At 39.3% G+C, this 14,039-nt stretch overlaps 1 protein-coding gene across 1 annotated transcript; it reads left to right on the forward strand.

The window, feature by feature from the left end:
- Nucleotides 1-554: 554 nt before the first annotated feature.
- LOC115230254 (negative elongation factor A-like) lies at nt 555-8,324 on the forward strand (the record flags this gene model as incomplete). Its single annotated transcript, XM_029800466.2, has 4 exons — nt 555-666; nt 2,814-3,097; nt 6,168-6,267; nt 8,164-8,324. Coding segments are annotated over 4 exons (657 nt in total), but the record flags the coding sequence as incomplete, so codon positions are not given.
- Between the last annotated feature and the right edge of the window lie 5,715 nt (nt 8,325-14,039).

Raw genomic sequence — 14,039 nt, forward strand, 5'->3', positions numbered from 1 at the left:
TGAAACAGTAAAAAACAAAAATATAAAAATAAAATATAATATTAGATAATGTGTGTGTGTGTGTGTGTGACAGGTAGACAATAGAATGCGATGGCGATGTAATATTTGTTTCTGTCTATGAGCAGATAGATACATGAGTAAAATGTATAGGAAGCTAAGAGATAGAGTGAGTGAAAATGTTCTTGGAAGAGAGGAAATAGCGAGAGAGTGATTTGAGGAAGACTTTACATTAAATAACGGTAGTGGCATTGTCAAATGAAGAGTAGTGAGAGGGTACTGGAGGAAATAGGGTGAGTGAGGAAGATGGCCCCTAGCAACCACACCTTTTAAGATAGGGTTTTCTAAGGTAGCCCACAAGCATCGTCACCTCATTCTACATGTCCCTGTAAATTTTGGAGCGAATCGGACGGGATGTAGTGGCATTGAAAGCGATCCAAGCGGTAAAAACGCATTTCAGTTTTATATATAGAGATATATATACACACACTCACATGTACATATGAGAGTTTTTTCTACAACAATGAACTATATGTTTTCCTCTTCTCCTTTTCCAGAAATTACCTACTCCTGTCGGGGTTACTTCCACAAACAGTTTATCAACAACCACACCCACATATGTTCCAACCACCAATGCTTGGTCGCCAGTTGGACCCACTATCCTATCAGGTAAGCCATTTTGCTAAGAAGTTCATTTTACAACTACGTGGTCTTCTCTCAGATATCAACTGCAGTGCAAAGAAATTTTGGTTGAGGGTCTTCTGGCATCACAACCTTAGGTTGACCAATATGAACTTCCCGCAAGTCAAATTTCGTAGTGGAAAACTGTACAGAAGCGGTTATGCATGTGTAAGAGAAAGAATTTTAAAGATTTTTAAAACTCTGCTTGCGAAGACCTGTTGAGGAAAGTGAAATCAAAATCGATCAAAAATCAATGGAAATTGTAGTTGTGATGCCGGTGGCATGTAAAAGAACCATCCGAACGGGGCCGTTGCCAGCTCTGCCTCAACTGGTCTCCATGCCGGTGGTGCGTAAAAAGCACCAACTGATCGTGGCTGTTGCCAGCCTCACCTGGCACATAAAAAGCACCCACTACACTCACGGAGTGGTTGGCATAAGGAAGGGCATCCAGCTGTAGAAACACTGCCAGATCAGACTGGGCCTGGTGCAGCTTTCCTGGCTTCCCAGACCCCAGTCGAACCGTCCAACCCATGCTAGCATGGAAAACGGACATTAAACAATGATGATGATGATTCTAGACTTATAAAAATATTAGTTTAGTAAATTCATCACCATCGTCATAATGTTATGTCTCTGTGCACCATAATCAGTCAACGTTTGCCTTCAATGCTGGTACGGGCTGGACAGTTTGACAGACCAGACTTCTGTGTCTGTTTTCAGTCACAGAAATCTGGTGCAGGCCAGCCACTCCAAGAATATAGTGGATGCTTTTTACATGTCACTGGTATAGGAGCCAGTTAGGTGGCACTGGCATTGGCCAGGCTCGAATTTTGCATTTTACATGCCACCAGCATGGGTGCCAGGCAGACGGCACTGGCATCAGTCATGCTTGAATGGTGCTTTTTCACAGGTGCCAGCCAGGCAGCACTGGCATATATATATATATATATATATATATATATTATATATATATATGTATAAATTAGAAAAAAACCACCTTTTATCAATTCAATAATGAAAAATTAAATTATACCATTTAGAAAAATTACATATTATAGAAAGATTAAATATAAGATAAAACATATAACAATGATTAAGTAATGTGCAAAATAATAAATAAAACGTATATATTTGGTAGAATAACTATACGCTTTATTTATTATTTTGCATATCATCGTTATATGTTTTATCTTATATTTAATCTTTCTATAATATGTAATTTTTCTAAATGGTATAAGTTAATTTTTCATTATTGAATTGATAAAAGGTGGTCTTTTTCTAATATATATACACACACACATTTCATCATTCTTTTTTATCATCGTTCAACGTCTACTTTCCATGGTCTGGATGGTTTGACAAGGAACAGGCAACCTGCAGGGCTGTGTCAAACTCAGATGTCATCTTTGGTATAGTTTCTTCTTTATGCCAACCACTTTACAGAATATACTTGGTGATTTTTTTTTGAGTGCTGCTAGCACTTGTGAGTTTGCCATGTAACCTGCAAGACAGAAAAGAACAGGATAAGAGTTCCATAAGCGGTTAAGGAGAAGTATTTGGAAGGGAAGGTGGAGGTGAATCGTTTTATGTCATATGTTAAGAGACAAACACATTAAGAGATGACAGTAACACATACATGCATATACATTTGTGTATGAGCGCTAGGAGCACCATCCAAGCGTGATTGCTACCACAGCAGCTGACTGGCTTCTGTGCCAGTGGCACGTAAAAAGCACCATTCAAATGTGATCGTTACCAGCGTCGCCTTACTGGCACGTGAAAAACATTCAAGCAAGGTCGTTGCCAGTGCCACTGGACTGGCTCTTGTGCAGGTGGAACATAAAAAACACCACTTGAGCGTGGCCGTGGCACTTAAAAGCACCCACTACACTCTCGGAGTGGTTCACGTTAGGAAGGGCATCCAGCTGTAGAAACTCTGCCAGATCAGATTGGAGCCTGGTGCAGCCATCTGGTTCGCCAGACCTCAATCAAATTGTCCAACCCATGCTAGCATGGAAAGCAAACTTTAAATGATGACGATGATGATAATACTGATAATGATGTGTATATTCTTTTTTTCCTCATCTTTGTTTTGTCTCTCTAAAACTTAGTCGTTTTGTACTTTTTGTTTGCAGTGACCAACACCTCCAGCAGCACAACTCCACACGCCCGAGAAAACCTCCAGCTCCAGCTACAACAGCAGCTCGGACAGTCGCAAATCCAGTCGGCTACTTTGTTGTCCACCACAAGTACGGCAACAGCCGGCAGCCAATCACAGACCCTCGTCATCCAGGCTTCAAACCAGATCCACACGACGACGACAACGGCCACTTCTACTACTGCATCGACACAGGTGACTGTGTCCACATCAACAGTGTCCACAGCAAACAGTCAACAACCAAAGAAATTACTGCTGATGGTAAATATACTGTTTCTTCTTTTTGATGGGGAGAGGGCTTTTGACAAAGATGGAGAGGGAGTCATCATTATCATCGTTGTTTAACGTCCGCTTTCCATGCTAGCATGGGTCGAACGATTTGACTGAGGGCTAGCGAACCAGATGGCTGCACCAGGCTCCAATCTTGATCTGGCAGAGTTTCTACAGCTGGATGCCCTTCCTAACGCCAACTACTCTGAGAGTGTAGTGGGTGCTTTTTACGTGCCACCGGCACGGGGTCCAGTCAGGCGGTACTGGCAATGACCTCGCTCGAATCTTTTTACACATGCCACTTGCACAGGTGCCAGCAAGGCAACGCTGGTAACAATCACGCTCGAATGGTGTTTTTTACATGTCACTGGCACGGAAGCCAGTTAGCCGCTCTGGCAACGATCACGCTCAGATGGTGCTCTTAACACCCTATTAGCACGGGACACAAGTGCCAGTAAGGCAAAGCTGGTAACAACCACACTCAAATGGTGCTATTTATGTGCCACTGGCACGGAAGCCAGTTAGCCGCTCTGTCAACGATCACACGCATATGGTGCTCTTTGCACCCTGCTAGCATGGATGCCAGTCATCAAATATGTTTATTTATTTTTTTAAGGTGAGACGATAAAGGATAAAGTACCTTGCTGAGTCATATAATCCCATAGGGTCACTTTCTCAGTTCCCATTGTGTATATATTCCCCACTGGACAGGACATCAGTCCATTGCAGACTTACTCAATTTTGTTAGCTGAGTGGACAAGGACATTGTGAAATGACACATTTTATTCAAGAACATGACACTTTGAGTGATCCATGAATTGATTATAACCAGTAAGTGAAACCTCCACACTGAAGGGAGAAGAGATTTTGTCTTCTGACGAGAGAGAGAGAGAGAGAGAGAGAGAGGGCTGTTTGTCTTCTTTACTTCTGTGACAGATTCATTAGCATGCTGGGCAAAATGCTTAGCGGCATTTTGTTCATCCTTACGTTCTGAGTTCGAATTCCACCAAGGTTAACTCTAGCATTGAAACTAATCATATCTGGCCCAAATATTGTACAAGTTTTATGTTCAGACTGGGTACATCAGGCCTCTCACACCTACCCTACAAAGTCATTCTCAAACTAAACAATCGTCTTCATCAAGACATCAAAGCTATGAGATAATGCAAAATGAAACCATTTCCACCAAATTACGATTTGAAATATTGTGAAATTCTTAACAGTGCATAGATTTTTTTTTTTTTGTGTTAATGTTTAACCTTTTAGTATTTAAACCTGCTAAATCTGGTCAAAATACTGTGCTTGTTTTATGTCAAAGCCTGCCAAATGTTAATCGAAAAATAAACAACTGCATCCTCAAAATCTCAAAGCTCCAAGACAATACATGATTAGTTTGAACAAATGTGAATATGGGTGCAGGCGTGGCTGCGTGGTAAGAAGCTTGCTTCCCTACCACATGGTTCCAGGTTCAGTCCCACTCTGTGGCACCTCGGGCAAGTGTCCCCTACTATAGCCTCAGGCCAACTAAACCCTTGTGAGTGGATTTGGTCGGTCGAAACTTAAAGACCGTCATATATGTATATGTATCTTTGTTTGTCCCCTCCACTATCACTTTACAATCAATGGCAAAAGTGACTGAAAGAATAAGTCCTGGGGTCGATTTCTTCAACTAAGAAAAAAATCCCTTGAAATCATGTAGTTGGGAAGCAGACTTGTCATGTACACAGCCACACCTGTGAATATATATATCGTGTGGTGACACACTTAAAGACAAGAGACGCAGGAGGATGGCACGAGCCGCCTCTGACACCATACCGGATGTTATCTTCGTCTGTGGACACGGACCTGCCTTTCCCATATTGGACTTGTCAGTCATGAGCGTGCATGCACGCGACGTGGACTGCCTTCCTGATCTTCGTTCACAAAGCCAAGCAATACATACATACATATTTTACTCTTTTACTTGTTTCAGTCATTTGACTGCGGCCATGCTGGAGCACCGCCTTTAGTCGAGCAAATCGACCCCGGGACTTATTCTTTGTAAGCCCAGTACTTATTCTATCGGTCTCTTTTGCCGAACCGCTAAGTAACAGGGACATAAACACACCAGCATCGGTTGTCAAGCAATGCTAGAGGGACAAACACAGACACACAAACATATACATACACATACATATATACGACAGGCTTCTTTCAGTTTCCGTCTACCAAATCCACTCACAAGGCTTTGGTCGGCCCGAGGCTATAGCAGAAGGCACTTGCCCAAGATGCCACGCAGTGGGACTGAACCCAGAACCATGTGGCTGGTTAGCAAGCTACTTACCACACAGCCACTCAAGGCAGTGAGCTGGCAGATTCATTAGCATGCTGGGCAAAATGCTTAGCGGCATTTTGTTCATCCTTACGTTCTGAGTTCGAATTCCACCAAGGTCGACTTTGCCTTTCTTCCTTTCAGGGTCGATGAAATAAGTTTTATCAAACCTGTAGGCGCAGGAGTGGCTGTGTGGTAAGTAGCTTGCTAACCAACCACATGGTTCCAAGTTCAGTCCCACTGCGTGGCATCTTGGGCAAGTGTCTTCTGCTATAGCCCCGGGCCGACCAATGCCTTGTGAGTGGATTTGGTAGACGGAAACTGAAAGAAGCCTGTCGTATATATATATATACATATATATATATATATATATGTGTGTTTGTCCCCCTAGCATTGCTTGACAACCGATGCTGGTGTGTTTACGTCGCCGTCACTTAGCGGTTCGGCAAAAAGAGACTTACAAAGAATAAGTCCCGGGGTCGATTTGCTCAACTAAAGTGGTGCTCCAGCATGGCCGCAGTCAAATGACTGAAACAAGTAAAAGAGTAAACCTGAAAGGATGAAAGGCAAAGTTGACCATGGCAGGATTTGGCTGAGAATGTAAAGAGCTAGACGAAATGTAGCCAAGTATTCTGTCTGATGTGCCAATCACTCTTCTAGATCACCTTGTGTGTGTGTGTGTATCTGTGTTTGTTATTGTTGTTACTTAATGTTACCATTTTACTATTCCAAATTGGTTGTCTGTTGCAGAAAGAACATGTTTCTGAAGCCAAGGAAATGTTCAGCACATCCAACAAAGTGACTCGACCAGAGAAAGCATTGATCCTAGCGTTTATGGCCGGATCACGAGGTCTGTATATTATTGCATCTTCCATATATTGTCAAAATCACATTGGCATCATTAATGCCCCCCTTCATCATCATCATCATCATGCATACCTATCTCTATATATATAAACGGCAAAATGTCTGTCTGTGTGTCTGTGTCCTTTATACAAATCCACAATTTTTCAGTTAGAGGGCTCGCACTTTCTATGGTCATTCAAAACCGTCCAAGGGTGGTCGTGCACATCTTTACATTTCCTCAGTCACCCCACAAAGCCATTAAAAAATCAATAGAAGTGAATTTTCTATTGAAAACCCAATCAAAATGTCCAAAACTTGATACGCCAATTGAATGCCAGCTAGCTGTATGTGATTGGTAGATTTGGACAGTACTTGCATGTATGTGCGCATGCACGCGGCTGTAAATGCATGTACTAGCACTGTGACCCAGCGTTGCCGGGTCATAGTGCTAGTGTGTATATATAACATTTTTGTTCACTGGCAATCCGTCGGTTGTGACGATGAGGGTTCCAGTTGATGTGATCAACAGAACAGCTTGCTCGTGAAATTAACATGCAAGTGGTTGAACACTCCACAGACACATATACCCTTAACGTACTTCTCAGGCAGATTCTGCGTGACAAAGCTGGCCCTTTGAAATACAGGTACTACTCATTTATGGCAGCTGAGTGGACTGGAGCAACTTAAAATAAAATGTCTTGCTCAAGGAAACAACACGCGGCTGGCGATTGAACTCGTGACCTTATGGTCATAAGCCAAATTCCCTAACCACAAAGCTACACGCCTTCACTATATAACACACACACACACACATATATATATACATATATATATATATATATATATATATATATATATATATATATATATATATATATACACATACATATATAGACATCATCATCTTCATTGTTTAATGTCCACCTTCCGTGCTGGCATGGGTTGGGCAGTTTGACAGGAACCTGTACAAGACTTCTGTGTCTGTTTTGGAAGGGTTTTTATGTTTGGATGCCCTTCCTAACACCACACCATCCAGCAGAGTAGACTCAGTGCTTTTTATGTGGCACAAGCACAGGCAAGGCCAGTTTTGGCAAGGTGTTTACAGCTAGATGCAATTTCAAATGCCAACCACTTTACAGTGTGGACTGGATGCTTTTATTACGTGGCACCAGCACTGAGATAGAAATAGGTTTGCTTATATGTATATTATATGTTTTATAAATATGCTTGAATTTGTATTTTATATTCTGTTGCTTCAAAAGTTGTGCAATATCTTCGTAACTTATTTTCTTGATTTGTCAAGACAGGAGCAGCCTAGTGGGGAGGAATTACAACCGTGTTTCGTGGTCTGCTACCACAACAGCTCCTTTATAGGATCCAGTTAGCTCAAGACATCATCAGGAGAAACCACGTCCGGTTTCGGCCCCTACTCCTCTACCGTTTTAACGTGGCAGGGCCCCCCCTTTCGGAGGTGTCTTCAGTTCTGGTGTTGGGTGCATGTCTTCTTTCTTCTGTTCCCTGGCTTCTTCGATGTATCATCAGTGAGTGTCAGCCAGTGACTGACTGTCTTGTCAAATTTCTCCCTTTAAATACCTGCCGCATAGGCTCCAGCAGGCAGCCCCAGCAAAGTTGTCACGTGACACTGTCTCACCATAACTGACCAAAGTAAAGGTCATTGAGTTGGATTGTCTGTATAAAATAATTAAAATACCTTTTGTATCGTTTTAATGCACATAAAATTTCAACAATAAAATCTTCTATAGACCCACCAGGGGCCGTATGGACATGGGGTGAGAACTACTGAGTTGAGTGAACTCAACCAATACTAAACATGATCTTAACGATTTAATTTGATTTATTGTAATTTAATTTAATGCCTTTTGTGTTTGTGTCATTGCAGTTAACCCATGTCCTGAGCAAGGAGATATCATTAGTATACGCCTCAGTGAAAACGAGGAGATCCGAACACAACCAGAAGGTACGAAGAAGGTTACCGTGGAGACCTTCTTCCAAATGAACTATGTCACCGGTGAATGGAAACGTGTTAGTAAAACACACTAAATTAAACTCGTTAGGAGAGATTGAGTGAGAGAAAGAGAGAGAAAGCATGAGAGAGAGAGAGAGTAACCAAACAACCTACCGATGGATTGATAAAATAAAGAAATAATGATAATAATAATAAAGAAAAGAAAAGATGTATAAATTATTTAATGAGACTATTTACAAAGCAACAAATAGTGACACATCATAAGCTTGTTTACACATATACATACACACACATGCACATACGCATTCATTCAACAGCTTTATCGGGCTTCTACAACATGCTAATCCTAATCAACATCCTAATCCTAATCTCCCCCTGTGTAAGAGGACATGAAGGGGATTGTAGGCAAAAGTTTGCCTCCCCTTCTCATTCTATTATAACACATACATACGCACATATATACATACATACGCACACATACACACATCTGTATGTATACTATATGTCATACATGTGTGTGTGTGGGGGGGTGTATATACATATGCATGTCTGCTGTTTTATATATATATAGATATACATACACACACATACAGGTATGCTATATGTGTGTGTGTGTGTGTATATATATATATATATATATATATATATATATATATATATATATATAGATATACATATAATTATATAGCTAGAGAGAGACATATACACCTTATGTATGTGTGGAGGCGTGTGGCTTAGTGGTTAGGGTGTTGAACTCATGGTCGTAAGGTTGTGGTTTCAATTCCTGGACCGGGCGATGCGTTGTGTTCTTGAGCAAAACACTTCATTTTCACATTGCTCCAGTCCACTCAGCTGGCAAAAATGAGTAATGCTGCGATGGACCGGCGTCCTGTCCAGGTGGGGAATTTCTATGCCACTGGAACTGGAAAACCGGCCCTTATAAGCCTGGCGTAGCTCAAGAAGGAACTTTTTCTTTTTTATGTGCATATGTATGTGTGTATATATATATATATATATATATATATATATATATATATATATAGGCGCAGGAGTGGCTGTGTGGTAAGTAGCTTGCTAACCAACCACATGGTTCCGGGTTCGGTCCCACTGCGTGGCATCTTGGGCAAGTGTCTCCTGCTATAGCCCGGGCCGACCAATGCCTTGAAAGTGGATTTGGTAGACGGAAACTGAAAGAAGCCTGTCGTATATATATATATATATATGTATGTGTGTGTCTGTGTTTATCCCCCTAGCATTGCTTGACAACCGATGCTGGTGATTTTACGTCCCCGTCACTTAGCGGTTCGGCAAAAGAGACCGAGAGAATAATAACTGGGCTTACAAAGAAAAAGTCCCGGGGTCGATGTGCTCGACTAAAAGGCGGTGCTCCGGCATGGCCACAGTCGAATGACTGAAACAAGTAAAAGAATAAAAGAATATATATCATTTATTATACACAGTTTACAAAAGAGCTACTTGCTGGTTCATGCATTAGAGTTACAACAATAATTTGGCAGTTTTATATAACATGAAACTACCTGTAGCTCTATTGTAAATTGTGCAGACTAAATGATATTTACCTCTCACTTGGAGCTTTTTTTTTTTTGTTGATTCTGCTTATAGCAGAAATGTATACACACACATCTCTCTGTATATACATATATATATATATATAACATCTTGAAATGAAAAGAAATCACAAATCTTGTAATTACAGCTACCAAAAGTTCCTTGGTTGGAATAATTTATTCTGCCATTTATGAAGCTGAAAACAAGACTGTTTGTCAGCTGTTCTTTGAGCAGATAATGTTTAACCCTTTTGATACCAACCTGCCTGAGACCACCCCAGGTTCAATGACATAAGCTTACTGTCTTAAAGTGGTCTAAATTATAATCTTCCATCAAAATTCCGTGGCAATTTGCTCCCGACTTGAGCTTAATAATGAGAAAGTCAATTTACGAAAGACTTCATTATTTTAAAAATTAATTAAAACAAAGGTAGCATATGTTGACAGAAATATGGTCACAAGGAAGGTTAAACAAGAAATGGTTCTAAAGAAGACAAAAAGAAAAACCAGCTTTGTGGGTTTTTTTTAATTTTAAGTTCCTGTACTCTCTTAGCTACTTTTCTACATGTTGAAGTGTATATATATATATATATAAATAGATGTGTGTATTTTTCCCTTGTTAACAATTAACACGGAAAAAATAGATAAATAGTTACCAGGGTAGCAAAAAATCACACAAGTTTAAAAGGTTGTAACTCCTTGTTTTTAAAGGTAGAAACTTCGGGTTTATGTGAAAGTTTTTGTATAATATATATAAATAAATGGAGTTTAATGCATATGTAATTCAAATTCTTTTACTTCTGACACATGTTTCAAAGATATCACTAATGTTATTCCAAAGGAATAAAATAGTGTAAAACAATGTAATCTTCTCTTCGGGGAAGTGAAGAAATGAAACTCGTCAATAAGACATTTTAACAGAAAATGATGGATATGTATAGTGTTTAAGTGAACACTATTAATATTGTTTAAAAAAAACGTTATAGGATATATCAGAGGTAGCTTATAGAAAGAGTAGGGATGAATTAAAGAAAAACTAAATAAAAGAGAAGTAAATAACTAATATGTATATTAAATAAAACCTTATTGACTAGGAAAAATATATATCTAGTGAATGTGAAATATAAAAGGAAAATTGTTTAAATTATATATAATGATAGATATCACTTATATGAACTAAAGGTGTGTTTTTGCCAATGTTTACATCGGTATGCATGCTCTATAACTGTGTTTACAAGGGGATTTTTAGAAAAAAGAATGAAAAATAGTTCAGAATTACAGAGAAGACAGAATTCCTTGCTTTTGTCATAAGATATCGAGATTTAGAAAATCAATCAATCTAAATTAAATAGTTTATTGTGGTCTTTTAGATCCCGAATTAATTTACTAAGCCCTGTACTGTTATGTTTATTCCTATCCCTAAATGTTGAATAATGATTAGAAATCCTTCTAGATAACTGTGAAGACGTGCTTCCAATATAAAAATATACGTGATTATGAGTAGTAATTTTACACTGGTATATAGAATTTTTAATTTTAGAGTTACTTGACATAAACTTGATTCTGTTGGAATTGACTTCAGATACAATAACCTTGTTATTAATATTTCTAGAGGGATGGATGGTATTAGCGAAATTAATGTTAGTATTAGTAAATGAATTAATATTTTTGCAGATTGGTATTATGTGAAGAGATAATTTGTAAGAGATTTTTAGTGTTGGAAAAACCAATCCTAACCGTGAGTTGCTAATAGAGTAATACATAAAACTCTTTGGAAAATTCCTAATAATAGCTTCACAAAACTGCAATGGGGGGTTAGATTTAATGTGCCTCCCATATGGAATAATTATCCAAATGGTTTTACTACTAGTTATCATATTTTTAGTGTAATTATTTTTGAAAAACTTCAATTTACATTTAGAATGATAATAGGGGATTAAATAAGGGTTATCTCCCTCACTCTGTTTTGTTTTGGTATATAAATTAAAATTGATATCTTTAATTTCTTTACAACTAGATTTCATATCTACATTAGTAAAGTTAGAATAAGACTGAATGGAATCAATGTAGATAATTTTCTCTGTATAACCTGCTTTAAGTAAGGCAGAGTTATAAAATTCGGCCTTATCATTGAAAATGTCAACATAAACAGATAACTTAGATTACTACATTGTCTTACACCATTTTATTCCTTTGGAATAATATCAGTGATATCTTTGAAACATGTGTCGGAAGTAACAGAATTTGAATTACACCTGCGTTAAACTCCATTTATTTATATATATATATATATATATATATATATATATATATATATACGCACAGAAGTGGCTGTGCCTATATATATATATATATATACACACATATATATATATATAGGCACAGGAGCGACTGTGTGGTAAGCACCTTGCTTACCAATCACATGGTCCTGGGTTCAGTCCCTTCTGTGTAGCACCTTGGGCAAGTGTCTTCTACTATAGCCTCGGGCCGACCAAAGCCTTGTGAGTGGATTTGGTAGATGGAAACTGAAAGAAGCCCATCATATGTAGGTATATGTGTGTGTGTTGTGTATATATATATTTATATACATGACGGGTGTGTGTCTGTGTTTGTCTCTCCCCCCTTCCCCCTATCACTTGACAACTGATGTTGGTGTGTTTACATCCCCGTAAATTAGTGGTTGACAGAAGATACCGATAAGTACTAGGCTTACAAAGATTCAGTCCTGGGGTTGATTTGTTCAACTAAAGGCGGTGCTCCAGCATGGCCACAGTCAAATGACTGAAACAAAAGAATATGTGTATGCATGTATATATATATGTATGTATACACATGTGTATGTATATATATATGTGTGTATATATGTATGTATATATCATCTAAAATATTGTCAGAAGAAACTCCATAGCTACATCCATTTATATCACCGTCATTACCACAAACAGACAACAACAACAACTATATGAGACTAATACTATTACTTGTACAACAGAAGAAAAAAAACAAAAAAAAAATGAAATACTTGCTGAACAGAAAGGTGTTGAGGACCAACAAACTAACCACTGAACTCCTGCTACTACTACTACTACTACTGTATCCAATGTATCTTGACTCTACCTCTGTCTAAAATGCCCTGTCTGTCTTGGAATTAGAACTCAGAATATGGAATTTACAGAAACACCTGAATTGTGTCTTTTGTTTTGTTTTGTTTTTTTAGCCTCTACATTCCTTTAGCTCTCTCACCTGTTGCTTGTTTGCATTTCTTCAATATATGTTAGCATTTGTTTGTTTTTTTAGAGGGGGGGTGTTGTGGACTTTAGTCTTCATTGAAGCCCTTCTGGGAGCCACTGCTGGCTTATTTTTTCTTTGTGTTCATCATCATCATCAGTTTAACATACATTTTCTATGCTGGCATGGGTTGGATGATTTGACACGGAGCTGTCCAGACTCCAATTGTCTGTTGTGGCATGGTTTCTATGGCTCGATGCTCTTCCTGACGCCAACAACTTTACAGAGAGTAGCAGATGCTTTTTACGTGCCACTGGCACGGGTGAATTTATGCAGCATCGGCACCTCTAAAGGACAAGCCTGTATGTATGGATGACCGCACTGTTACTTAGCTTGACATGTCTTCTCAGGTACAGCAAATTACCACAACTCTCGGACCCTTGTCTTTTCCTCAGTGAAGCCCTTTCTTATTTCTTTATTGCCCACAAGGGGCTAAACATAGAGGGGACAAACAAGGACAGACAAAGGGATTAAGTCGATTACATCGACCCCAGTGCATAACTGGTACTTAATTTATCGACCCCGAAATGATGAAAGGCAAAGTCGACCTTGGCGGAATTTGAACTCAGAATGTAGCGGCAGACAGAATACCGCTAAGCATTTCGTCCAGCGTGCTAACGGTTCTGCCAGCTCACCGCCTTTCTTACCACGTTACAATTATTATAAGCTAGGTGTAGTCCAGCTGTGTGGTTAAGAAGCTCATGTCGCGATTTTGGGTTCAGTCCCAATATGCTACTCTTTGGGCAACTGTCTCCTACCATTATAGCTTCAAGCTGACCAAAGCCCTGTGAGTGAGTTTGATAGATGAAAACTGTGTGCTTGGGGGGGGGGGGGTTCATCACCATTTAATGTCTGTTTTCCATGTTGGTATGGGTTGGAAGGTTCAACACGAACTGGCCAGTCAGAAGACTGCACCGATCCCTGCTGTCTGCT

Source organism: Octopus sinensis, unplaced genomic scaffold (genome assembly GCF_006345805.1).
Source record: "Octopus sinensis unplaced genomic scaffold, ASM634580v1 Contig15089, whole genome shotgun sequence".
In the NCBI taxonomy this organism is placed as follows: domain Eukaryota; kingdom Metazoa; phylum Mollusca; class Cephalopoda; order Octopoda; family Octopodidae; genus Octopus; species Octopus sinensis.